Here is a 27,999-nt window from a genome sequence, read left to right on the forward strand (position 1 = left end):
TTTCACAAAGCACAAATGATGAAGAGTCAGAAATTCTTCAGAATACAAATAATCAACAAGCAAGGCACAGCAGACAGTGCAGTAATGCTGAGAATCCTACAGACAGGGCATAGAAAAGGCCTATTAAGTCATTTCCATATCTGAGAGAGCAAATAGACATTTGTTCCTTCAGAGCTTTCTCTAATCTAATTTTTTAAATAATTAAAACACACAGATTTCCACCATTTCCCTTGGGAAACCTCCACAGTCCAAAAGACCCTCAATGATAGGATATGTTTCCAGTTGGACCAACCTACATTGTCCTTTCATCTCATTACCCCTAGTTATATCTGTTTGCAGGGCCATAAATAGAGCCCAGCAACCCAGGTAATATGTATTGAGCAGGCCACAGAATTCTACCAACACATCACTGATCTAGCAGAACTTCAGGTACAAGGCAGAGTGTTGTGGATTGAATAAAAGATCTTGTTACTAATCGGTCTTGCTTGCTTTTGTGTTGCTCTCTTTTCATTTTCCATTCATTCACAGCAATTTTTTCTTTCTTTATGTATATTTTGGTGTATGTTTTTTCAAGCTAATTTTTCAGTATTGGTTAATAATCCCTTCTTTTCCTCCATCCTCTTATTCCCCCTTTCTTTTAGTATTTTGGTGTTATCTCCCTCCTTCGCCCATATTCTTTTTTAATCTTTTTCCTTTCATGCCTTCCTCATCCCTTACCTTTCTTTCCTCATCTTCCCTTGTTGTACATACTCTTTCCTTTCTGTTGATTCCTTGGTGCTTTCTCACAGACTGCCAGCAAGAGTGCTGGTGGTGGTCATGATTTTTGTGATAAGGACCTCCGGAAACTCAATCAAATCACCAAACAGCCATAGGACCGAGTCCACCACAATAAGACGATTCATGTGCTGTGGTAGTGCTGACTGACATGTAGATTATGCTGCTTTGCACCTTGCCTCTCTTCATCTAAAGATTGTGCTAATTGACAGTGCTGATGATGTCACTTATGTTGTGTGGAGATAATTGCAGTAGTTGATTGCAGGAGTCTTTCACCCTGAGAGGTTTCTCCATCTTTGTGTCATTCACAGGAGAGAGAAAAAGTGCGCATTTCTGCCATCATTGCCTTTGGCAAAATGCTGAAATGTGTGAACAAATATAGACCTGGACCTGTCATCCATAATGAAATCTACTGTGCTCTGGTGCCTCTGATGCTGGTCATGCAGAGGAATAATCATGAGATACTCAAGGTGAGTCAGAGCTAAGGAACCTGAATTTTCAGGACCTCCAGCCATGTGGAAGTTCCTCTCTACAGCCATGTTCCAGTCGAGAATCTTATCCTCAACCATCCTCAATCTTACCCTGTGACGAGAGGCAAGAGGTACCTGACCTGTCCCTTCACTTCCCATGTCCCAGGAGTTTTTGACCTTATTCTTCATTCCCGTTGTATTTTCTCACCAATCATCAGCTTTCAATTTTTGTAACCGCAGGAACTCCTCCATGTCTTTCTTTATCTTGCAGGCATGTGGAGACACCTTGGCAGAGTGTGCACAGGTAATGGGATGGAACCAGCCCAGGAACTTATTCAGACAAATGACACTGAGTGATCATCTTCAGGTCTTGCAAGAGATGTGCAAATTTCTGGTCAGTGAACTCTGGGTTTTCAATAGGGTTGGGAACAGGAAATTCGACTTCCAGTTTTCAAAAGGATGTCTCTTTGACTCTAAATGCTTCTTTTACTGTAGGGACATTCCTAGCATCAGTGCCTGCTGGTCAGTACCAGATTTCATATCATCAAGGTCAGGATGTGAGAGCCTTGAAAGCGTAACTAAACTAGTCCCCCAGTCATAGGTGGTTAATGAATCCTCTCTGCACTTAAATCCAAACTGTGTGAAGGTGTCCTTTGATCCAGGGACAGTGGTGAGCTCCATGCTGTCCCACATGACTGGCCCAAGTGGGAAGGAGAGTCTTTACTGTGTATCTCTTGTTGTTTTCTAGGTGAGGAAATGCAGGAGAATGGTGGGGGACTTCTTACTTGGGAGCATAGCCTACCTAAAAAACCCACAGCCTCTTTTACGAGAGGCAGCAGCCAGGGTTATAGGTAAACAAAATGGCTCAAACCCATTTTTTTTCATCTTTCTGCTCTGTTACCTCTAGCTGTGAGAACTACATCCTTGGCTCCTAAGTTACTGATCTGAATCAGACCCCAGGGGTTTATACAAAAAATGGGGCAATTGATGTCCTAACCCCCTATTCCTCTGCATCTAGAAGACTCCCTCTCTCCTGATACCCCAGAGAATCTCTCTTTTCTTCCTTCTAGAGCAGTGGTTCTCAACCCGTTTATCATTGCGGGCCGCAGGCTGAGAACCACAATGCCCCTACCCTAATATAGCCCACAGTCCTCTATGCCCAGCATCCCCGCCCAGAATGGGGCCAGGAGTGGAGTCCTGGGTGCAGGCTGTGCAAGTGGCTGGGAACCACACCGCAGCAGGGAGCCAGGCAGCAGCCAGGACCCCCAGCACCAGCCAGGAGCAGAACACCTGGAGGGGTTGGCAGCCAGGACCCGAGAAGGGGGTCAGGAGCAGAGCCCCACCTAAAACCTGGGACAAACCCCTAGTTCCTAGAGCCCTCCCCCACAAAAAACCTACCCACAGACTCACTCCCCACCCCCTATCCCACTGCGGCACTAACCAGTCCTCTGCTGGCAGGAGCGCTGGTGTAGGCTGCAAGATGCTGTCTTCCCCTCAGCCAGCCCTGCTCCCTGCCAGACCAGAGTGGAGGAGTACTTGTGGCATCCTAGAGACTAACCAATTTATTTGAGCATAAGCTTTTGTGAGCTACAGCTCACTTCATCGGATGCATGTATTTTCCACAGTATGCATCCGATGAAGTGAGCTGTAGCTCACGAAAGCTTACGCTCAAATAAATTGGTTAGTCTCTAAGGTGCCACAAGTACTCCTTTTCTTTTTGCGAATACAGACTAACACTGCTGTTCTCTGAGACCAGAGTGGCAAATTTTGAATTTTTTTTAGCACACAGCTGGGCTGCAGCTGTATGCTAATTGGGCCACGCATTAAGAACTGTTGTTCTAGAGGAATTGCCCTACCTTTGCTCCTCTTCAGCTGGTCCTATGGGAATTTCTTTAGAGATCAGGTCTTCAGATGTTGTAAGTGGGTGCAGCTCCACTAAAATCATTTTAGACTCTCTGACGGCCTGGCCTCTAGTCTCCTTTAGAATTTGGTCTCTTGGGAACTTTTTAGGAAACTTGGGATTTGGGGGATTTGTCAGATTTCCTGAGAGAGTGTCTTCCTACTCCCTTCATTTGGGAGGAGTGAAACTTTAGAAGTTAGGTGCAGTTCCTGATTTTAGTTTTTATTGCATATCTAGAGTTCACAATAAAGAATTTGAACTTAATTCAAGTCGACAGAGATGATGTGATGCTACTGCTCAATGGTAAGGAATTGCTTGTGATCCAGGTTCTTTTGCAATCTATAATGCACCTTCATTTGTGTTATCTGAGGACCTCTGCCTCCCCCACCCACCTGACCTCTGGTAATTCAGTAATTCAGGAGGAGTTTATAGAAATGGAGACAGAACTGATTATATTTTAAAATAATAATTAAGACTATAAACAGAGAGAGTGCTATTATAGATACTTGTTCACTTGTTCTCATTTATTACTATACGAGGGCAAACTACAATATTTGTAATGAATAATTTATTCACTAAATGTTGCCCTTTAGTTTGCTTGCAAATTATTTGTGAGCAGACTTCAATTTTCTCGAGATTTTGTTCATTATTCCAAAAATGCAAACCGTACTGTTCATACAAGCCTCATTCAGCCTATGAGTTCTCATTGATCTGCTCTGCTTGTTTTTATTTATTTACTATTCATTATTTGCTATTTTTGCGGAAAGTGGTTGCTCACGCAACTCAGATGCTGTTTCTTCTTCCTGAGTGGAAGAATGAAACTTCTGTAAACAGGAGGGGGGAAATCAAAGGTTTCCAGTTGTTCACGCAAACACTTGCAGTGCGGATCTTCCTATGGTTGCTTATTTTCATAAATCATAGAATCATAGACTTTAAGGTGCTTTGTGAGGAAAAAAGATCATCCCCGGCTAACAAAAAATAAAAAGGGTCACAAATCAATCATTTTTTAAATGAACAGTTATTTGTGAATATTCTTTTAGCATTTGCTCAGCTCAGCTCGTAATCTTCTGAAAAAATCTCATGAAGACTTTAACTTTCCATGTTTAGTCTCAACCCATAGGTGAACATTTCTGAAAATGCTGAGGAAGATCCCTTTGGCTACTTTTTAAATTAAAAGAAAGTTAAGTTTTTATTCATCAATAACTCATAACAGCTCAATTTTAAATCTTTGCCCAGCTAGTTTTGCATGATGAGTTAAAATAAGTTTTGGGGGAAATAATTAAACTAAAGTTAAAAGTGATTGTAAAATAGCACCAGAGCATGCTCAGTGAGCATGTGTTAAGATTTTGATGAAAACTAAAAAAGTATTACTGTTTATTATTTGTATTACAATAACAGCCAAAAGTTCTTATAAGGATGAAGGGCTAAGTTCTGTATAAACACAAAATAAAAGTCAGTCCCTGCACTGAAGAGCTTACAGTCTTAGAAGGACTATCCTCTACTTGTTTACATTAGAGGACTGAGGGAACTACATGTTTTCCGTTACAATGGGGCCAGCATGGACAGGGTTCCTTGGTGGAGTAATTTACAAGTGGGAAATTGGAAATCTCTCATTGAAAACAGAATTTCCTGTAAAATTGCTGTGAAATCAGGGATAACAAAATTATGGACACTTAAAAAAAAAAAAAAAAAAAAAGTTGATCTTGGCTCCTCCCATTGCTATATGTATTTCAATTGTGAGTTAAATGTATATCTGAATCTGTGCAATGGGCATGATCATCAGAGTCTTGGGTGAAATCTTGCCCCCACTGAAGTCAATAGCAACAGAATTTCACTCATTGCTTTCAAATTCCCTCTGCCTTTGGATCTGAAGTGCCTCTGCATTTCCAATGGCAAAAAGTAGAAGCAGTAAGCAAAGAACTGGAGGAGTTGCTAAGCAGCATGCTTCTGTCTTTTGCTCAATTCTGTGGAAGTCATTGCGTTGCTTCTCTGTGGTGGTGTGCTCCATTGATCGGGAAGGAATGAGCCAGGAGAAGCAGCTACTCTCCATGGCATCTCTGTATGACATATCCAAGCAGCATTAACTCACCCCCATCCTCCCAGAAGGAAGCTTTGTGCAAGGAGAGAAGCCAGTAGGTTGATAGCTTTTGCAAGAGCCATATTAATAGGGAAGATAAAGAAGCAGGGAAGTACCACAGAGGGGCCAACTTTTCTGGCAGAGTTCCTGGCATCTATATAGTCTAAAGGCCTTGCTTTTTGTTTGTTCTCTGAGGCCTCAATCTCCTTCTGGTCCAGGGGACCATGCAGCAGCATGTGATGCAAGTTGGACTTCTTGATCTTTTCTTCTGCCTCTTTCCCTTCTGTGAAAAAGCTGGTGGGAGGGGAGGGCTGGTTCGACGGGTTTAAATTCTTATACTCCTTTAACTAATTTGTGGGATTTAACATATTTTTCAATTAATTTAGTGTTGAAATATGCCAAACTGACATTGACCACCTCAGAGAGTTGAAATCTTCTGATCAATCTGCAGAATAGGTACTGCATGAGCGGTGACCATGAGTGGTTACCCCCCGCACCCCCCTGCCCCACATATTGCCTCACCAATGTGCTTCAACCTGGACTGGGAGGGACATCCTCGAGGATTGAGACTAGAGTTTGGGCTCTGGGGGCCATACCTTTTTGTGGCATCTTTGCTGCAGGTGTCTAGAAGGGTGCAGTTTGCTGTATACTTGTGTTTGAAATCTGTCCAGTAAGTTACCGGACTGAGATGGCAATAGTTTTATTATAAATAATTCCTATATTTTTTGCAATAAATCACCAGAAATGGATGGGTCTTATGCAAGAGTTCAACAAAAATATGTAATATATCATTAGAAAGAATTTATTCCCTGGAGGACTGAAGGATTGCCACCCTTGTACCAATTTTTTTAAATAGTGCTAAGGGAAATTCTAAGAATGTATTGACAACTTACTTCAGTGCCTGGGAAAAATAGATCAGAAAATGGTTACATTAATAAAGCATTTAGAGGAGTGATGTCCAGATAATCCAGGATCAGTAATGGTAGCATAGTTTCTGTCATGGTAAATGCTTCCTTTCTAAGATGACAGAATTGTTTGAAAGAGTTAAGAAAGTAGCGATAAACAAGGAAATAAATGTGTTTAGCTTTTCAAAAGGCTTTTGATAAAGTCCCTCACAAAAGACTGTTAAGGAAACTTAGTAACCAGAGAGCAAGAAGTAAATTTTGGCATATATTAATAACTTGTTAAAAGACAAAAAGCAACACAAAAAGCATGTTGCAGTCTCTCAAGGATCAGTAATAGGACCTGTTTTCAATATGTTTAATATCCTCCTGGAAGATGGGATGAATAGTGAGGTGGTGAAATTTGCTGATGACTCAGTCATTTAGATTAATCAAGACTTGGAAGAATGAAGAGGAATTTTATAAGACTAGAAAATTGGGCAACATGACAGGGGAGAAAATTCAGTGTAGATAAAAGTGGGCACATTGCAGGGCTATGAACTGATCGTAACCCCTCAGGAAGGAGACCTAGATGTCATTATGAACAGCTCAGAGAAGACTCAAAAGTTCTGGGATACATTGGACAGTAGCTTTTTAGCACTTCCTAATGAAGATAACTTTATTTATCTTGAGGTGGTGTCAAGCTAATTTATTTTCTTGGCTCTGCAGTGTACAATTGACCATATTTTGATGTTTTACCTTGGTTTGTTATCTCCTTTGCTTTCATCAAAGCCAAGCAATGTTCTGTTGGTCTGGTTGCACATTTGGATGGGAAATCTCCAAGCAACAGTGTAGGTCCAGTGTGCGAGGTAGCAATTGTGAGCAGGACTCTTCCTTCTGAATTAGTTCTAAACTGATGCCAGACCATGTTTCTAGGGGGCAGTGTGCTGCTGCAGGCACTACCCAAAGCTGAGATCTCAAACTTTTCTGGTTATTGAAGGTGCTCTGAGTAAGATTATTTGAACGTTAGTGTCCTGGCCAAATTTCAGTGGGAGCAACTACATTCTGCAAATCTAAATCCCTCCTGGAGCTGCAGTAGGATAAAGGTTTTCTTCACTTTGTGTCCTGAAATGTATGTAGCGGGGCTTGTACACTTGAAGGAATCCTTGTGTATAGTTTGTATTCAAATTTTTAAGTTTATAAAGTGCTTAGAGGTCCCATATATATATATATATCCCTTATATTTATAAAAATATAAGGGACCTAATTCTGCTCCCACAGACAGGTATAAAACGGGAGAACCTCTATTGAAGTCAGTGAGCAAGATTTGGCCATCTGGCTGAGTTGCACTTGGCACAGGCCTGGAGGCAGGGCAGGGGTGGTTTATATCATCTCTGCTGCTCCCTAATCCTTGGGCTGCTCTTGTATAGTCTTAGGGCTGCTCTAATTGCATCCCCCTGGGCAATGGCCCTCCTGGCAGGCCCCATTTCCCTTGGTCAGGCCCCACTGCTGAGGGGTGAGGATAGCACTGAGCCACTACTGGCTCTGCCTCTCTTGGGAATACCCCTTCCACTAGGGAAGTGCTCAGGAGACCAATTAAAACAGCTCTATGGCCCCTTTGCCCCAGTGGGCTGGCAAAGAGGGGCCAAGAATCTAGCCCAGTAGTGTCACACTTATGTAAAACCAGTGTAACTGAGATCAGAATTAGGCTCATAATATTATTTCCCTTATGATATGGTATTACATACCTAGCTTAAGGGCATATTGAGTTTTTATTTGCTTTCTTCTGAAGCATCAAGTACCAGCCACTGCCATGATAGGATAGTAGGCTAGATGGACCATTAGTCTATTTCACTACAACGCCTTTTGTATGCCTTTTGTATTTCACATAGCTATCCAACGGAAAAGTCATTTACAAATTGTAGATCCAGGCTGAATTCGAACCAATGATGAAAATGAAAGACTCTATAGACCAGTCCCAATCCTCACCACTGCAGTCTTTATTCTTATTTAAAATAGATTCAAATGAGGTTTATAAACTCAATTAGAAACGGGAAAAAAAGAGATATTTCAGGAATGTTCCCTACAGTGCTTTGTGTTGTCATGTGGTAAACATCAGTCCAGTCATAGGGCATCCAGCCCTTTTTTCGTCGAGACTATACTACAGTTTGAAAGACTTCACTATTCGTAATTTTTTTCACATTTGGCGTACATCTTCTGTGCTTAATGTCATCCCATTATTTCTAGTTACACCCCTTTACAATTCCTAACCCCTCTTCTGATAGGATAGTTCCCAGGTGTGAGTGTGTTCTGATTGCGCTGAAGAGGTTCCAACTTTTTCATTTACAGAGCAGAAATGAGGACTTCACAAATTGAACTCGATGGTTCTCAATCTATGACATCTAATGTGATGACTGAATGCTTTGGCCTGAAGGTGGTGACGAGGGGTGAGGAAGGCTAAATGCTCATCCTGGCACACAGGGCAGATTAGAAATAATATATATTTTCTGCTTCTACTGCTGGGATATGGCATGGGGCCCAGGAAAATGGCATAAAATAATGGAGCCTAATGAAATGTCATCTCATTGATACTGTGAGCCTTGACATTCATTTCTTCTTGGTTTCAGCTCTTGATGATCTCAAATATGACCCTGTAGCCTCAGTTTGCATTGCAGCTATAGACACCATAACAAATATTGAGACAGCTTGTTTGCCTGAAGCAGAGTCTCTCTCCAGATTGAGGAGGTTTTTCTGTTCTCTGCCTGTTCAAAGAAAGATGAAGATTTTTAAAGACAGAGAAATCCCATTAAAGTTCAAGTCCAGCTCAAAGCAATTGAGAGGCAAAACCGTCCCTGAAGATACCTTAACAGCAAGCCAAGAAGAAGGGGGAAAGAGAATGAAACAGAAGCTATGGAAGCTCACAAGGAATATGAAAAGGGAAAGACTCTAATGTTTTGGAAATACCTTCCTCAAAGGTATTTACTACCCTCTCACATCCCAGTAATTATTGATTCTGTTGAATATCCAACTGAGAGAGGTCATGTGAACTAGAATGGGAGGACTGCCACTCCCTGACTACATCTGATGGGTTAGAGTTGTCGAACCTGAGACAAGAAATCCCATTGTATCTTCCATATTAACCCTCCTGGAATGTGTTCAAGATCCCATTCTCCAGATATATCAGATACATACTTCGATCTAGTCCACTGTATTCATGTAGCCATAGGCCTCAGAGAACCCCATTCACCAAACCAAGTGAGGATGTTATTTATTTATCATGGAGGAGAGAAGGCAGGCAATATACCTGTAAGAGTATCTTTTTTTGTTTTTTGTTCAGAATCAGTGATTTAGAACATTTGTTAATATCGCAAAAAGAAAAGGAGTACTTGTGGCACCTTAGAGACTAACAAATTTATTTGAGTATAAGCTTTCATGAGCTACACAGAATGCATCTGATGAAGTGATCTGTAGCTCACGAAAGCTTATGCTCAAATAAATTGGTTAGTCTCTAAGGTGCCACAAGTACTCCTTTTCTTTTTGCGAATACAGACTAACACGGCTGCTACTCTGAAACCAACCATTTGTTAATTTGTAACTCTGAAGTTTCAATTTAAGAATATTTCACTAGGACACCTATGAACAGGGATAGAGGGCAAAGTTCAGGGCTTTTTTTGTGTGGAACTTTTAGTCCAAATTTCCTAACTTTGAAATGGTTGTCCTATGATAAAGATGAGGTTATTTTCAATTATTGGATATCTGTTTACAAACAGAATTCTGTCTCAGTCCCGTTCTCCCCCCCCCCCCCCCCCGCCCCTGAAAATACAGTGCCTGCCATTAAAATCTTAGCATCTGTCAATCTGGTTTTTTGCATTCAGATTTTGAGATTCTATAATCTCCACTTCTTGTTTATTGCCAATAGGTGGTGATAGAGCACTCTGCATACAGAAGCCCAAGTTTGTCCCCTTTCTGGTCCCATGTTAGTTCCTTTTGCCCCAGTTCAGCCAGAGCTTCAGTGTTGAAGGAATCTGATTACTAACAGAAGTGGCGATTGCATGCCACCATGTTGCATCTACAGGCTTCTCCGCACAGCGGCTCTGGCCGTACTTTTGTGTCTGTGACCCGGAAAATATATTCCTCCTTCCTTCCTGAAAATGTAAAAGTGTTCAGTTATTTTGCAAAGGTGCATTTACCAAGATGGCTTGTGTTCCTGGTCTGGATTTTGGTCTTTTATGTAGTTCACTCTTTGGAATGAATTAAAGAATTTATCCAGAAGAAAATGAAGGAAAATCAGGAAAAATTACATTGTATTTGTTGATTGCTATTCTGGCACCAAAGTAAAAATGATGGTGGCACTTCCCTTTTACAGCTTCCATATTGGTAGCAAGCAGTGGGGATGTGCACGCAGCATTGCAGTAAGAGTTCTTGTTAACCCATGCTACTTTCCTTACCTCACAGGTGCTGTAGCTGCACGTTAAAATCAGAAATTGACTGTGCTGATGGGTCTGCAAACCTTCCAGTAGCTGCTAAGAGAGTGAAAAAGCAGAGTCACCCAGAGCAGCTGCTGAACCAATTGAGGGAGGAAGAAAAAAGTCAGGGGATAGTTTCCACCTCATTTGGCAGTGGGACATGAGGAAGTATTCAGGTCTGATGGACATGAAGGAGAAGAAGACAGAAGACGCAGGAACAGACGCACGGGACAAGGAAAGTGACACCCTCAAGCCATTTCTTCGGAGCACAAAGCTGCAGATGGAGAGGGTCAGACCTGGAGCGGGGAGTGCACACAATGCAAAAGGGACCTGCAAAATCAGGCCGTGGTTATTCTCTACATGACAGAGGGTTTCCATACTGTCCTGCCATCTGCCTACCACATAACCGAACATTATCTACCCTCAGCTTTACTCTAGCAGTGACCACTTCAGTTACCTTCTACAAGCTATACCCTCCTCCTAGCACAAGTGCCAGCATTGTAGTCTGGTTGTGTCCCCGCTTCCTTCTGGCCAATAGCAATAGAGTTAATTTCCCCTCCCCCTGGTTTTGCTTTGTTTGCTAGTGTTCATTAACGGTTGTGGGGGTTTTAAAATAAGTGTTGCAGTGCTATTTTTCTGGAGTGATCACCACCCTGTGAGCAAAGGTTGAGTGCCCAAAATGATCATTACAGTGCCTTTATCTGTAATCACCCCGATCACCAGGCCCATCACAGGACCTTGCCTTGGCACCAGTCTCACTTGTGTGTAAATAAAATCAAGTTGTGAAATTACAGTAGCACTGGTGGATGTCATCCCTAACTATGTTCCCAGTTGTTGACAGCAGTGGTGGGTTCCTGAAACTCCATGGGCTTCTTACTAATAAAATGCTGCACCTTGCATTGCTTCTCTTATGAGCGGTAGCTGACTGCATACATCAAGACACAATGGCTGTCAATGAGAATCCAACCCAAAACCTTCAGCACCAAAACTACAGGTTTCTCTTGAGCTAAAGGAACACTTTTATAGCTGTAAATTTGTAGCAGGCTGCTATAATCTCTGTCCCAGTCAGCCATTAGAGGGGGAGACAAGCCTGTGTACTGAGGGCTTAATCCTTTTCTCCTTGTAGTCCATGGCAAAACTCCCATGGACTTCAGTGGAAGCAGGATGGTGCCTTATGCTAGTGTATTACATTTCCCCCATGCGCTCACAAATGTCAAAGGAATGTTACCTTTGCTAGACTGAATCAAACCAGTGACTCATCTAGTTCAGTATCCAGTCACCAACAATAGCAAGTATCATCCTTCAGAAGAAGGTGCAAGAAGCCTTTTCAGTAGGAAGTCAGGGAATAACTTAAGAGCAGAGGAAGTTTCCTTCTATACCCCATCAGTTAAGGGCTGAATTATGCCCTTCCAATGTTATTTTTATTGATACTAATTTAACTCTGGATGTTGTTGTTATCCATATAAATATCTAATCCTTCTTTTAATCCTGCCAAGCTTTTGGCCAAAATGGTGTCTTGAGGTAGTGAGTCTCACAGGTAATTGTGTGTTGTGTAGAAGAGAAGTATTTTCTGCAATATTACAAAAAATACAGTCTGCGGCAATAATGAGTATAATCAGTGGATTTATTTGCTCAGAGAGGCAACTCCATCAAGTCTCGAGCTTGCCAAAGGCACATTTAATCAGCATTCTGCACCACCTGAGTTGGTGGTGGGAGCAACTTTTGTCCCCGGTGGTGTAAACCAAAGGAGTAGCCGGTGAGAAGGGTGTCTCAGAATCACAGTGTAGCCAGACACCACATCTATCGCTACTGTGGGGAAAGAACAAAGTGCCATTCTGCCCTTTCTCAAACAGGCCAGTGTTCTAGAAAAGGTGCATATCTTCAGGTATTTTGGTCAACTTGCCTACGTGAACATCAGGCACCAGGCCTAGTACACACCAGGGGTTGCCTCAATGGAGCAGTAACCCTTTTGATTCCTGGTCTCCACTGCTTCCTTGTGTGAATGCAGAATGGGTAAACCTCTTCCACCTGAAGCATTTCCACCATTTGGGAAACTCCTTTGGTGCTCAAACCCTTCCATTATCTTAGGGATATATATTGTATTTGGATCACATGCCTCTGCAGGACTTTGTTTATTGACAGACACATCTCTGTCACACAAGCACATGCTGTTTCCAGATCAAACGTATGTGTCACTGAGTGGTAATCATCATTGGTTGCCAGCTTCCACAGTACCATATCCACTGTCTTGTCTACGTTGATTGGATTTTGATAAGGTTTTCACTTAAAATTTTACTTAGTCTTTTGCAACACATGTATAGGAATGAAAAATGGGTCTGTTTTGAACACTGTGAAAAGGAAACAACTTTGAAATTTTACAAAAAATAATTGTATGTATTTTTAAATGGCGCTACTTGAGTGAAAATGTCAAAACAGCATATTTTAAAGGTGTTACACACAGGAGTGCTGGTAAACTTGACTGAACTTTATTTCCTGCTTCCAGATGAAAATAATGCCTTATGCACCCCAGCCCAGGAAAGCAAAAGGATAGCATCTGTATACTTCATTTGGGAGTCACTGGTAGGTAGGAGGCAACAGAGAATTCAACAGAAGGCTTTTATCAAAAATGGGAAATTCTCCACAGACTGCTAATGTACCAGGGGTATCGAGAGCAAAAAAACCTTGACTTGCTTGAAAGGACCACCCTGGCCTTGTTTATGTGCCTTTGGACCCAGTTCTTGTCTCCAGATTTGTCATATCTGTGTAGTCAGCGGGCTTGAAGGGACAAGGCTGAGGCCAAAACTAATTAATACTTCTTAACAGTTTTGAGGGAGGGAAAAAGCATGGATCCTCTAAACCTATGATAGAGCTATTTTGCTAATGCAAAATTACACTGATAATGATATTTTTTCACTTTGTCTAATCTGCCTTGTAAATGAGCATGACTCTCATTTTTAATTAATAAAAAACTATTGTACAAAGTTTCTTCTGTAAAATCCCACTATTTATATTTGTGTATTACTGTTTGCTCTCTAATACAGAGGGTATACTTTTACTTTGGTTGTAAAATACTGTATTTACAGTATATTGGCAGAAAGCTGGTTGCTATAAAATATCAACCTAAATTCTGTGCCAGAATGGAGTTTCTACACAAAATGCTTGTATTCTGTGTCATAACGATGCTTCTGTTAAGACTGTTCATGTGATGAAATAATGTCTGTGATGAAATTCATATTCTTTACCACATGGCCCAAATACCTGGGTTTTATAAACAATTCCTTTGGCAGCCGCACAAAAGAACCAGTGGCTACCTAATGTTAGTCCAAACCTCAGTTTGCTTTCCCAGAAATTGCATTCCTGATGCCTTTCCCACGTTTGGAGGAGAAAGTAAGGTGGTTTGTCCAAAAACAGCAGTCCCACTAATTTTCCAGAATGTGTTTATGAAGGTATATTCATATATCCTGTTCAACAAGGGAATTCTACCGTTATGTAAATTAAGTGCATATTTTTAATCCAGTTCTTGATCTATGGAAAAGTACTATTCACAAGTCAACTAATTCATATAGTGAAATTGGGAGGGAGGAGTTTTGTATTTTTCCTTTTCTTCTAGCAGTTTTGATTATGGGATTAGGAACACTGATGTATTCATATATGGGCTGAGTCCTGGGGTAAGAGAAAACAAAGTGGTTATATCTGATGGTCAGAAGAGAGTTGTGGGGAAGGGGGGGAAAAGGTTTACAAAAATGGATGATGATTCATAAAATGTCTATGGTTTTGGTTTCATTTGGTTGTGCGTTTTTGTGGATGGCTCTCAGACCACTTGCGATTATTTGTTTCTAGTAGCACTGCTAATGTGCTAGGTGCTTTCCAAACGTAAACCACGACTCAGCTGTGTCCAACACATTCTTGGGTATATTAGCAATGTCTTCTGTTTTCCTGTTAGTCCAGGAAGGTCACCCTAAACTCAGTAGCGTGGGTTAGGGTCTGAGACAAAAATGCCTTTTCGGCACCATGGCAATAGTGGGTCAAGCTCCCATCCCAGTTATGGTTTTGTGGGCAAGGCTAACAATTCAGGGCTGTGTTTGATAGTAGCCCTTTTATTATTTATTCGTTTTTTATTATAATCATGTTACATAATGTGTCAGGTTTCTTCTCATTTGATTTTCTGCATAAAAAAATAATTATGTACTTGAGCATCAGTGTCATTCCTAAGGATGGGCCACATGATGACTGGCTCTTGTGCCCCACACAAAGGCACAGCCACAGTCCCTGCACTTGGAAGAGTATAGGAACTCTGCTCCCTCCGTGGTGTACCCCCAAAAGCACATGTCGCCTCGAAGGGACAGGGAAGAGATAACGTCATGGCCCCACCCCACTCTGCACCTCCATGGTGCAGGGAGCAGGCAGTGCTGAATGCAGGAAGGACAGTGCAGTTTGTACAGGCCCGCTGTGCACAGGATTGCTAGGGGAAGGACTGTACCATTTGATTTCCAAGTGCAGCACTAAATGAGCTTCATTGTGAGTTGCTTTTTTCTATTGGACACTGATAGTCCAGGAAGAATTGTGGCAAGGGACAGTAATATCTGCTTCTTTCTTATGCTGCTTTCTTATACTCAACCTCCTAGACTTACTGCTGCTGTCCCGTGCCACCATACCTAGTGGAATAGAAGAACTAAAAACTTTAATGGCAACAATTGCTGGTTGCAAGTAATCAACTTTACCATGGTGTTCTTGGTAGTCCCCTGGCTAAGCACAGGGAACATTCTGGTAATGTTAATTAAGCAAGAACAAAGACTTTAGTGGTGACCACTATGTAGGAGACCTTGCTCTTTCACTCTCTCTCTTTTTCTGGCTTTATACTCTCTTAATATAGGATTAAATTCTGATGGTTGCCAAGCATCTGCACATCTAAGTGACTTTAATGGGAATTGTAGGTGCGTAGCATCTCAGAGTTTGGACAGGAAGTTAGGAGATTTGATTCTTCACTGCCTTGCACCTTGTGTAGGCATTTACCTTGGTACAAACTGCATGTGAAAAACTACACAATCAGAATTCTTGCACTCTTTGCATGTTCACAAGCAAGGAGAGAAACCAGTTTACAGAAATTGCAGAACATTGTCATCAATGGCCTACAGACAAATTTTACTATATAAGAAAATTGTATGCCCCAAGAGGTTCCTGGATGAGGAGGATAATCAACAAGAGAATCCTTGTGAAACTGTTGCAGTTACTAACCAAGATGGTATACCTGGACTTTAGAGAGGTAAAATACAGGATGAATGCCCTTTGAAATTCTGCAACCAACTGTAGTGAAAACAATAAGAAGACTGATTTTTCAGGAGGTGCCATTAAAACCTCAACAGTTGTCAGCACAGGAACCTGCAATAATCATAGTATCATCCTACAATTAACAAAGGAGATACCACTATGCCACAATCAGTGTGTACACTGGAAAGGCAATGTGTTCTGGGCTAGGTCATGAGACTGGGAGTCAAGACACCTGAATTCTATTCCCAGCTTTGCCATTTACCTCAGGGGCAGCAGGTTTGTATAATTTTTGGTGGTGCCTAGAATGGGTCCAAGTCCCGCCTCCCCCATGAGGGGGGTTTGGGGTATGGGAGGGGCTCAGCACGAGTGCAGGGATGAGGGGTTCATGGTGCAGGAGGGGGCTCAGGGCTGAGGCAGATTGTTGGGGTGCAGGGGATGGGCTCTGACTGGGGGTGTGGGCCAGGGATGAGTTTGGGGTGCAGGCAGGCTGCCCTGGGGCTGGGGCCAGAGAGGAGGACTCCCCCCAGCCCTTTCCCCACCGGCAGGCAGGGACATGCCGGGGGAGGCACTCGGGGCAGCAGGCCGGGCCAGGGGAGAGACCTGGCACCAAACATTGGTAGAGCCAGGCCCTTGCGCCCTGAATATTGCTGGAGCATGGGCACCATGGGCCCATATAACTCACCACCCGTTTACCTGCTGTGTGATCTTAGGTAAGTCACTTCACCGCTCGTGCCTAGGTGCCTCAGCTCCCACACGTTGCCTGTCTTAGCCTTTGTTTGTTTACACTGTAAACTCTCCAGGACAGAGACTGTCACCACATTTATCTATGGGCCCTGATTTCAACTGTGGCCTCTTGATGCTACTATAATACAAATAATAATAGTTAAATTTTTAACATTGCCCACTGTATTCAGTTTGAGTAGATTCAGCTCAGTGCACAGGCCTGTGTTATAATTTCAGCGGGAGTTAAATGGTGCACAGGGCCTTGGTCAGGCACTCAGCACAAGAGTGAATTTTCCCTTTGATGTTTCATTTTTTTTAACTAGCTCTCCTTCAGTATTGACCTAGCCTTTACCTGAAGCTGCAAAGGCTCCTGTGTCCATACACAGTGATTTACAAGCAAGATCTCATAAGAGCTTATTTATTTTAATATTATGACTCTGTTGTGTCAATCCGTAAAGACAAGCCTTACTTCAACCAGCAATTTACCAGCTTTATCTAACTGCATGGTGCAGTGCTTCAGGAGAACATTTAATTTCAAGGCTAAAGAGAATAAAGAGGAAACTGAGGAGCAGAAGGATCCAAAAGAGGCTATAACTCAGTTTAAATCATGACAGCTGAAGCAGATGTTACAATAATTGATTTAAACAATGTTAAGTATTCATTTTCTTAGATAAAACTGAGAAGAAAATGGACAGGAGGGCTGAAATATGAGTTGGTGCTATGGATATCATGTGTCTTGGATTCATGATGTGCTGACAGAGTGGGCACATAATGTAGGGTTAAATTCAAACATTTCTTTGAGCTGTAAATTTTATCCAGGTTGTTTTCATTACCCTGTTTAATAGGCAAACACTGGATCTGATTTTAGTCTCTCAGCAGTGCAGATCAGAGGTAGCTCCATAGAAAGCAGTGGAATCACAACAATGAAAGAAATAGCAGAATCGGGTGCATATTTCCTATGAGTAATTAATGGACCTAAAAAAGACAGAAGAGGTGTAGACAAATATTTTTATTTCATGTTCTTAGGTGAGTAGGTAAAATATTGGTCCAGAGCCTCCAGTGCAGTGCAATGACATGGTTTTCTGCCACTGGTGAACTATGGCCCTAAGACCAGCATAACCGGCCAATGGAGGAACCCACCAGTGAAGGAAGGCATTCCAATCGCAAATAGTTTGCATAGTGGCTCCTATGCAACCTTTTGTCATATTTTTAGGCAACATGGGCCTGAACCAAAGCTTATTGAAATTAAAGGGAATCTTTTCATTGAATTCAATAGGCTTTTGATCAGACCCTATCCGGGTGCTTTTGATAAGTGGTATTCCAGGGAACAGTGACCAATCCAAGGACTTGACACTGGAATCCCTCCATATCCAGAATTCCTCCTGATTTCAAATGTCACTAATTTTTGGTTCCTCAATTTTTGGGGCCCAATATAACTCATTTTGGAGCCTGATTTTCAGAGGTGTTGAGTCCCTGCAGCTCCAACTGAAGTCAACAGTGCTGTGCATGGATCAGCTCACTGCATGATCAGGGTCTAAACTGCTTGCCATTTTCAAAGTGAAACTGTTAATGAAAAGACTTTACAGCCCTTCCGAAACATCACCAACAACAGGAAAACAGCCAGGATTGGGTGAAATAAGTATATTCTATTTTAAAATATCCATTAAAAATGTAAATAGTTTTCCAATACATTTTAGTGTATATTTATTGAATTTGCTTTAAAAATCCCCACAGATTTATACATTTAAAAAGTCCCCACAAAATCTGGAGCAAAATTCAGTAGAACTTGCTATCAATTCCCACATATTTTCAGTGGCCTTTTATGTGACAAATCAGTGCTAAAGAATATACCTGCTTCTATTTGATTTTAACCTTTTTCTTTGGCATATCTTTTCCTCCAACCCCTTTGATTCAACTGCCAGGTGCCATTTGTATATAATCTTGCCAGACACTAGCAAGTTTTCTTGGCAAATCCCTTCCCCTGGCAATGTCCGAATTATTTAGTGTACCTCAGGGAAATCAGATGCTGGTTAGACGTTATACAACATCACAAACCACTTGCATAAATTATAGTTTTTATGATATTTCACTATGATGTACTGAACTAATGTACTATAGTTTACTAATGCGAGATTGTCTCTGAGGTCAGTGAATAGCACATTGATATGTGGCTTGTTGTGATGGGATATTGTCAGTAAAACAGTTTAGAGAGTTGGATAGTGATTAAAAGTTTCTTGCACATTTTTAGCATCTCAAAGAGAAGCTACCTGTTGGTTTACATCCTTCGTAAGCCAGTTTTGCATGCTACCTCAGAGAACTTTGGCTGATTTAGAACGTCCATAAAAAAGTGCTTTATTAGCCTGTCATAAATCTGGGCGGGCAGAGATTATTGTTCACTTCAAAAATCTGTCTTGATCTACCAGTGGTAATAATGAGTACTAATTTAACCCTTAAGTGCTGGCATTTTCCAGCTTGTCAGGCAAATTAATTACTTATAAGATGTGTACCCTATGTACAGAATTTGAGTGACCAGCTTCTGCTAGATTCTCTAAAATTCTCTTAATTGTGCAGTGAATGGTCCAAATCCTGCTTTTATTTACAGCAATGTAAATCCACACATACTCCAGATTTGCACTGGTGTGACTGACGACGGTGTTTGTTGCAATGTGCCTTTGAAGCCTATTGTGTGTGCACTAGAGGCTCAGGTTCTGCCACCCTTAGATTGTGTAGTATCTTCCTCTGCAAGTAGCCCTATGAAGATCAATTTCACATTATGGTTGAAAGAATCAAAATCAGTTTTGCCCCATGCCAGGATAAGTCAATCGCTTTACTTGCAGAATAAGACACTGCTCCTATTGAGTAAGAGCAGCAGCATATGGCCCTCAGCATTTAGAATTTATACTGAGCTTCAGGCCCTTTCATTTTTGAAAAATTGGTTTTTCTGACATTATTTCTGCTTTACTACACTGGGTTAGGGTGAAGTATTATCCTGCTAAGAGATCAAGATTGATTTTATTCCCTTATTCATGATGTAAAAGCAATGAGACTCTAAGAGGAAAGGTTTGGAAAGTAAAAACCCCCTTAGCTCTCAGCAGGTCTCTGCACTGGGTGGACATGGCAGCAGGAGGATGCAATTTATACACCATGAAGGGAGACTAAGAGGAGGGTGGATGTGAAACCTTTTTGACTTACCCTTCCCATTCCCATTCCCGCCACCTCTTTGGGAGATTAATGTGTAGTCTGATAAACGCCAGAGCAGTTGGACTCCCTTTACTGGAAATGAAGGGATTAAATGCCTTCCAGCAGGAGTTTAACTGCCTGCACTTAGGACCCACTTCTGTTTCATTACTGTCCTGTTGTCTGAAAGTCATTGGCCATTGTTGGGATCTAAGGCCTTGCTGAAAACACAGAAAAATGATTCAGCAAAATGCAGAAAAAATCTTGTAAGACCTCTTACACTGGAGTCTTCGCCCTCAGTATCAAAAGGGTGCATGCAGTGGTGTTCCAACAAGACCCCAAGGCACTTCATCACCCCAAACTCAATTACTGTGAAAGTGTTAGACTATGACATCATGCTGAAGATATTAACCATGCCATGGACATTTAGGAGTTGTCATAGTAATAGTCTGATCCAGACTTTTCAGTAGAAATTCAGCAGCATTATGGCCTAAAGCACTCACAACTGAAACAAAAAGGAATATAATACACATCTTCCCAGACTCAGAAGTAAAAACCTTTGTAAACAGAGATCATGCTTCCTTCATTCCAAAGGATTATCACTAAACATAGAATTACCATCTCATAATTTAAATATTCTGGAAGAACTGCCGCCTACCACATGGATCAGTGCCCTAGGCAAGTCAGTGAACCACCTTGGCACTTGGACATTCAGTGAGAAATATTTTGTAGTGGATCTAAATAAATATTTCCTTAGAGAATAATACCTAGAAATGAGATTCACTTAAATTCTGGGCCCCAGAAATTATTTTACAGTTCAGGGGATTCAACTGCATCAACACAGACACTAACATCAAGGAAATCAGCAGTTAAACCACCGTCTACATCCACATCAATCTCAACTCACATGCCTTCCCACCCAAACATCATCACACGTGAACACACATGGATTCCTCCACTCCACAACGGTGTTTTATTTTTCTTTTTAAAATTGTCTCATTGCCAGCATCCCCACTGTTCTAATCTCTCCAGGGCACTTCGTAAGATTAGCAAATCCACATGATGACAATTTGGGTGTGGTTGGTAAATTTGATCACCACTGAAGCAACATGTGCTCCTTGAAAAGAATAAAAGGCTGGAATTGGTGACATATGAAACACAGTGTGAGCGTTTGCCAAAGAGCATGACCTTGGCAGTAAATACCACCACAGAGCTTATGGAGGAAACTGAAGGACAGCAAACTACAGTCCCTCACTGCAAAACGTGAGGACTTGGAAAAGACAGTAACAATGATGCTAGACCAGGAAGAATTCTACTATGCTCTCTACTCCGAGAAGAGGCTTTCTCTCTTTATTATATACAAGTACTGACAAAGAATTCTATAATTCAGATGGAAATCAATCCTGAGGCTATAACATAAATCAGCATACATCACTTAAATCAGCTTCTGTACCAGATGACTGGAGGCTTTCAAAAAGGCTCCAGTGGTGATCTTGGCAATTTCAGTCCAGTAAATCTAACTTCAGTACCAGGCAAATTGGTTGAAACTATAGTTAAAAAAAAAACAAACCCAGAATTATCGGACACATAAATGAACATGATTTGCTGGGGAAGAGTCAACATTGCTTTTGTAAAGGGAAATCATACCTCGCCAATATATTAGAATTCTTTGAAGGGGGCAAAAAACGTGGACAAGGGTGATCCAGTGGATATATTTGGATGTTCAAAAAGCCTGTGAGAAGGTCCCTCACAATTAGCTCTTAAGCAAACACAGTAGTCATGGGATAAGAGGGAAAGGCCTCTCATAGACAACTAACTGGTTAAAGCACAGGAAACAAAGAGTAGGAATAAATTATCAGTTTTCATAATGAAGAGGGGGGAATAACAGTGTCCCCCAGGGCTCTGTACTGGGACTGGTGATGTTCCGCATCTTCATAAATGATTTAGCATAGAGACCTCTGGCTACAGATTTCTTAAAGTCCCAAACAAAATGTACCTAGTTTACATGTGGAATAATAGGTGGCAGTGAATCTAACTCTCTTTTATTTGATGTCTACCAAAGCCAGCTACTGCTGGCTTTGTTGATTCCATGGGGCAAGCTCTTCAAATAGAAGATTTAGGGATAGTGATTGATCCAGCTCCAATTGAAATCAGTGGAAAAAATGACCATTAACATCAGTGGGAACAGGTTCTGTTCTTACTGAAATATGTCTGCAATAGCTTACAGTCTAGTGGCTAATAAGATTGCGTGCATAGTTGCACAGGAGAGCTGAGGGCAAAAGAATCTTTTTACTCATACACAGGGATTGAGCATAATTACCTTGTCCACAGGTAAGTGCAAAGGCTATGGAAGACAAGCCACTGCTAGTATCACTAGTTAGCTCAACTGTGGTGGAGAGAGGATGGAGGAAGTCAGGGCTGCCTCACTGGTTGCTGTGGAGGGGATAACATATAATGAGAACTTAAGGCATGGGGAAGTGGCCATGGTCACCCAGTACTTTGGCCATTAGAGTACACTGTAGGCCAGGGGTGGCCAACCTGTGGCTCCGGAGCCACATGCGGCTCTTCAGAAGTTAATATGCGGCTCCTGGTATAGGCACCGACTCCGGGGCCGGAGCAACAGGCACCAACTTTCCAATGTGCCGGGGGGTGCTCACTGCTCAACCCCTGGCTCTGCCCCCACTCCACCCCTTCCCACCCCCTCCCCTGAGACTGCCTTGCCCTCACTCCTCTACCTCCCCCCAAGAACCTCCTGCATGCCACGAAACAGCTGATCGGAAGGTGCGGGGAGGGAGCGGGAGGTGCTGATCAGTGGGGCTGCTGGTGGATGGAAGGCTCTGGGAGCGGGGTGCTAATGGGGGGCTACTGACGTGTTACTGTGGCTCTTTGGCAATGCACATTGGTAAATTCTGGCTCCTTCTCAGGCTCAGGTTGGCCACCCCTGCCATAGGGGTTTTGAATACCTGTATAATTCAGGTCTCGATTCATTTTGCTGCAGTGTTTGCAGCACTGTGTTTCGGTACTTGGGACAGAGTCACCATATGCTAAATGAACCTGGGACGTGAACCCCGCAGCTCCCACTGAAGTCAATGGGAGCTGGTAGGTGTTCAGCACTTGTGGAAATCAGGCCATTTATTTAGATGCCTAAATGGATGTAGGTGCCTATCTTTGAAAATCTTGGCCCAGGGGTTGAAGTCATTTCAGAGACATGCATTAAGGAGAGAGCAAGAATCCCACTTTCTGATACAGGAATTGGCTTTGGCTAAACCTATTCTATTGTGTCTGAAACAGGATGAATTGAGTCTATGTGGGTGCCCTCTCTCCCCTCCCCCTTAGCAGATATGGATAGGGGATTGCCTACATGCGGACAAAAATCGATGTATCTTCCTCTGCCTGTTCTAAGATGCTGCAACATCTTTTATTATTATCCTCTTTATTTTCTTTTCCCCCTCAGGATGACAGGCTTAATGACAAATGAAGGAAAAGCCTGAAGTAAGGTATTAAATGTCTGCAGCAGCAGAGATAAAAACAAATAATTGATTAAGAGAAATTTGCAAGTAAATATTTGTCTACCTTTCACCAAGTACAGCTGCCTGAGGCTGGTCTGCTGCCTGAGACTGAGGCATGTAGGAACAGGCTTCTTCCTCTGGGGAGTGGCACAAGTGGGGTAGGTTAGCTGTTTGGAGTCCCTGAGAGGGAAAAACCTGGGTTTCTTCACAATTATTTGGATTTTGGCTTTTTCAGCATTCTAATCCCTGCACAGAGGGATTAGAATGGGTATGTAATGCTGTATCTTGATGATGCTGAACGTCTATAAAGGGTATGACTTTATGTATTTATATGTTGTATTAATAGGCCTGAGGAGAAAAGCCTGTTAGCCCTCTAAGAAGCAAAGCAGGCTGGGATTACCTGCTAGTAAGTGCTGAGCAGGACTCTCTTAATCAGTGCAAGGCTAGGATCATTAGGGGAACGGCCCAGAGAGTTTTTGCACCAAAGGAGACGAGACAAACTCACTCATGGAGCCAAGGACATGCTTGATCTGGGCTTTTTTTTTTTTAAATAATAGCTTGGTTTGTGGTAGGCATTGGGCTGACTGTACCATCCCAGTAAACCACCTCTGTAGTGAAATGGGCTTTCCTCTTTCTAGTGCTCATCACACCCAGGATCCACAATGCAGCATCTTCTTTTCAGTAAGGATGAAGTTTAACTTTTGAAAGCTGAAGTCCAATGAAACAGAAGCTCTGCTTTTCTTCATGTAATAGGATAGTTTTAGGTTGATTCTATAAGGCTCAAACAATCTTTACATTGGGGTCTCCGGTACTGGTGCAAGCCCTTAGTGCAGACATGCCGCAGCAACAAAAACTGTGACTTGCACCACTGTGGTTTAACCCAGTTTGAAACTGGTGTGAACTGCACCAGTGCACATCTCAGTTTACATCAGTGCAATGTATCTGTGCTAGGGATGTGCACAGATGCAGCTACGTGGGCTTTCTATACCAGTGTGAAAAAAAGAAACCTAACAAGAGATTCAGAAAGGTATTTAGGCACCTAATGTCCACCCCTGCTGTAGATAAGACATCAGTCACATCCGGGGCGGTATTATAAGTAGTTATCTCATAGCAGGGAGTTGGGTAGAGCTAAATGTGGGGGCAGATTCTGATCTCTGTTGCACTGATGAAAATCTGAAGTAATTCCATTGGTTCCAGGGAGTTAATCCAGCATAACTGATATCAGAATCCAGCCTATAATTGGGCCAATGCATCCAAAAGAACTAATAATCATTAGAAGACTGTATCTTCAGTGAAGACTAAATAAAACAAATGGTGAGCCCCTGAAATCACATGCAGTGGCTGCTTTCAAAATGAGGCAAATCTCATTTCTCTGCTGCACAGTGCATCTCCAATTCTGGTGGAAGCTGCAAGTGCTCAGCACTCTGAAAATCAGACCCATGCTATTTCATATTGCCTACAAAACAGAAAGAAAATGATGTTTTTTTTCTAATTAACAGCAGCCCTGCCTATGAAACAACTGTATTTGCATTGAAGCAAACTGATTTCCTCTGCTATATGAGAATAAAACTGATGAGTTAGGTTATTACACACTGGGGCTAATGTGGCCCACAATAAATCTACCAGAAGTAACATTCAGAGAGTTTAGGTGGGATACACAGACACACTGGTGAGAGTCTGAACTTTCTTGCCTGGCCCTGGTAACCTGACATGGAATCCCCCATCAAATGACAGGGCTCACTAGCCACTATACTGGAGGCTTCTGCTCAGAAATCAACATGCACATCCACCTTGAAACTACATCATCTGCCCAGATTCTAAACCTTTGTTCCAAAGCTTTAGCTCGCAATTTCTGCAAAGTGAAACTGATGATTTTTAGTGCAATCGAGCAAATGGACCAGTGGTGGAGCACAGTATTATTCAGTGACAGTTTTCAGGAGACTCTTAGGTAGCTCATAGAATGTAGTAAAATGCATCCATAAAATATATTTCTCCTCATAAAATATGGGCCTGAACCTTCTTCATTTGAATTCAATGGTAATCCTCATTGTCTTCAGTGAGGGCAGAGCAGGTGCATTATGGTATTTGTACAATAATATATACACTCGTGCATGCATGTTTGTGTATATATATCCTTAGGGTTATTATATTATATGACACAGTTGTATTTTAAAGAATGATCATCACTTTGTCTAATATACTCTCTCCAGTCACTAAAGACTTCTGCATTTAGCAGCACCAGGGATATAAGGAAATCTGCTGCCTTGGTCTGGTCACAGATTCATGAGGTGTATTAATAGATAGGATTAGAAAATAAGAACAGGTCAGAGGGCTGCAAAGCTCTTTCTTGTCTCTTGAGATTTCCCTGTTTAGTTTCAGCCTCAGTGCGCTGCTTCCTAGAATGCAAGGAGCAGAAGTTTAAGAAAGCCAGAGACCATTTTCTTTTACTGGGCATTTGAGACTAAGCAGGGGGGGCGAAAGGACAACTTCTGGGTCACGGGCTTTGCCTGAAAATGTCTCTCCAATTTTCTCCACAGGCACCATGGAGGAACAACAACATCACCTTTCTGAACAAAGAGGCTCCTGTCTCAGAACAAGGAGAGACTATTATAGGCTTCTACCTACTGGCTTTAGGTATGTACTGTATCTCTGAATGGCTTATGAAATGAAACTCCTTTTAAGTTTGGACTAAAGTTCAAAGGGATTCCTATGGTGTTCATCCACAAAGGAACAAGATATCATAAACTGCAATTTTTCTTCAGAAAGTTCTTTCAAAAAAAAAAGGGGAGCTAGTGTTTTGTTTCATTTTATTTTATTTTAAATGCAAACATTTGTATTGGGGGCAAAAGGATATGATATTATAGTCCAAGTTATTTCTTTAACTAAGGTTCATTTAAGATGTGGGCAAAAACAAAATATCTTGTGCAGAAAAATATGACATTACCTTGTTTTCTCAAAATATCCCAATGGCATTCAATTCGTGTTCTCTGCTTCTAACTTCTGCTTATTGAAGTCCGTATTCAGATTGTGTTCATCAAATAGTTCAGCTTCTAAAATGAATACATTCAGTTAAATGAAATAGAATTCTATCATTGTATTTTACATTTGTTTGTAAAATTCTTCCATCTAATATTTTATATACATTTAGAGGAAACTTTCTTGATCTGAGTCTATTAAAAATTCCTTTAAGTACTAAATTATTACTATCAGTAGTTACAATAATATGTGCATAAGTCTAAAAACTTGATATTCAGATTATATTGCAAAGCAGTTTTTATACACTCAGATTAAAAGTGATTGAAAATGGAACCTCGTATTAACTCACTTTGTTCCTAAGACATTTTTTTGATTAAGTACTGTATTGTAATTTACAGCAAACTCAGTGCAGGATGATGGTGAATTACCGTATCTGATGTTCTATAGGCAGACTTTATGAAATTTCGAAGAATGTAGATGTACCAGTTGACAAAGAAAATCAAAATAGCCATTTATTATTCTGACTTCATTTGAAACAATATCAAAAGGTAACTGTTTTCCAGAGAATGTCACAATCACGTCCTAGCTTTATATTGATTCTATCTAATCAAGCTATCTATGTTTATAAATGATAAAGAAATGAAACGGCATATAGAAGACGTTGCGCATAATGAGAACTCCATACCAATGTAAATGTACATAGAAATAGTTCCTGAGTACAACCATTGAGAAACAGGCTTGTAAATTAAATAATCACGCTACGTAAGCTTTTCTTTTTCTAAGCTTATCATGTATTCCCCCCCGGTACCACCAGCAGCTGCAAACCACCACCTGATACTTATAAAGGAAACCACACAGCCATGATGAAGGGGCTTGAAGGCCTTTCCTTATATCTATATGAGACTGGCATCTTTACCAACAAAAATAGCAGACATAATGCAGTTGGCGTAAAGAATAAGACGGTCCAGAAAAAAGTTGGAAAAAAATGGCAGCCACTTTATGGGGAAGCTGAATAAAAATAATGTGGTCAGGAGGAAGTAGAGATGTTCTGATTTATCCCAGACCTATGTGCACACTTCCATACACGTGCCTGTAGCGGCCTAGAAAGCACACAGCCCTACAATCAACTACTGAATGAACCACGCTAGAACAGGTTTCAGAGTAGCAGCCGTGTTAGTCTGCATCCGCAAAAAGAACAGGAGGGCTCTCCGTTAGGGCTTGATCCTGTGTTTGTTGACGTCAATGACAAAACACACACTGACTTCCGTGGTTCAAAATCAGCTTCTAGCTGATTAGCCCTGCTGAGAATGGGATACAGTGATTACTTGTACCCACCAGACTCCTCCCCAGCAGTTTGATGCTGCAGGTTTCGCTAAAGAAATAAAAATGATACACTGAAGAATAATAAAAAGAGTTTTCCCTTTCTTTTACAAATCTTCTCTTTTGGGAAATTTCTCAGTGTGCTTAGAGCTGGTTGACATATTGGGACAAATCAATCCTTGATTTGTGAATCTGAAGGCTCTAGTACACTCACTGTTAACTTCAGTAGTGAATACATTCTGATTTGTTTTATTGCTGGAAAAGCTAGTAATTTCCCAAGCAGACATTATTCCTACTGATCCTGTGGACCACCTCAAAGTCTCACAAATGATTAGCTAGTAGAGACGATTGAAATTTTTCATTCAAAATATTTTTAAATGAAAAATGCCGTTTTTGTTAAAACAGATATTTCTGAGGTAAATGTCAATTTCTTACTATTTTGGGGGGTATGGGGTGGG

General features: G+C 41.5%; 2 protein-coding genes across 2 annotated transcripts in view; both read left to right on the top strand.

Moving 5' to 3' along the window:
* Positions 1–11,162, top strand: part of LOC125633840 (maestro heat-like repeat-containing protein family member 1) — a 62,400-nt gene extending 51,238 nt beyond the window's left edge. Inside the window, exons 37-42 of the mRNA XM_048843697.2 lie at positions 1,086–1,244; positions 1,516–1,638; positions 1,993–2,095; positions 3,382–3,447; positions 8,730–9,077; positions 10,558–11,162. Coding sequence (XP_048699654.1) covers positions 1,086–1,244; positions 1,516–1,638; positions 1,993–2,095; positions 3,382–3,447; positions 8,730–9,052 — 774 coding nt within the window. The 3' untranslated portion in view covers positions 9,053–9,077; positions 10,558–11,162. The remainder of the gene's footprint in view (positions 1–1,085; positions 1,245–1,515; positions 1,639–1,992; positions 2,096–3,381; positions 3,448–8,729; positions 9,078–10,557) is intronic.
* Positions 11,163–25,758: 14,596 nt separating this feature from the next.
* LOC125633843 (visual pigment-like receptor peropsin) overlaps positions 25,759–27,999 on the top strand; it is a 46,052-nt gene continuing 43,811 nt past the window's right edge. Inside the window, exon 1 of the mRNA XM_048843701.2 lies at positions 25,759–25,879. Within this exon, the coding sequence (XP_048699658.1) occupies positions 25,759–25,879 (121 nt within the window). The remainder of the gene's footprint in view (positions 25,880–27,999) is intronic.

Source organism: Caretta caretta, chromosome 3 (assembly GCF_965140235.1).
Source record: "Caretta caretta isolate rCarCar2 chromosome 3, rCarCar1.hap1, whole genome shotgun sequence".
In the NCBI taxonomy this organism is placed as follows: Eukaryota; Metazoa; Chordata; order Testudines; family Cheloniidae; genus Caretta; species Caretta caretta.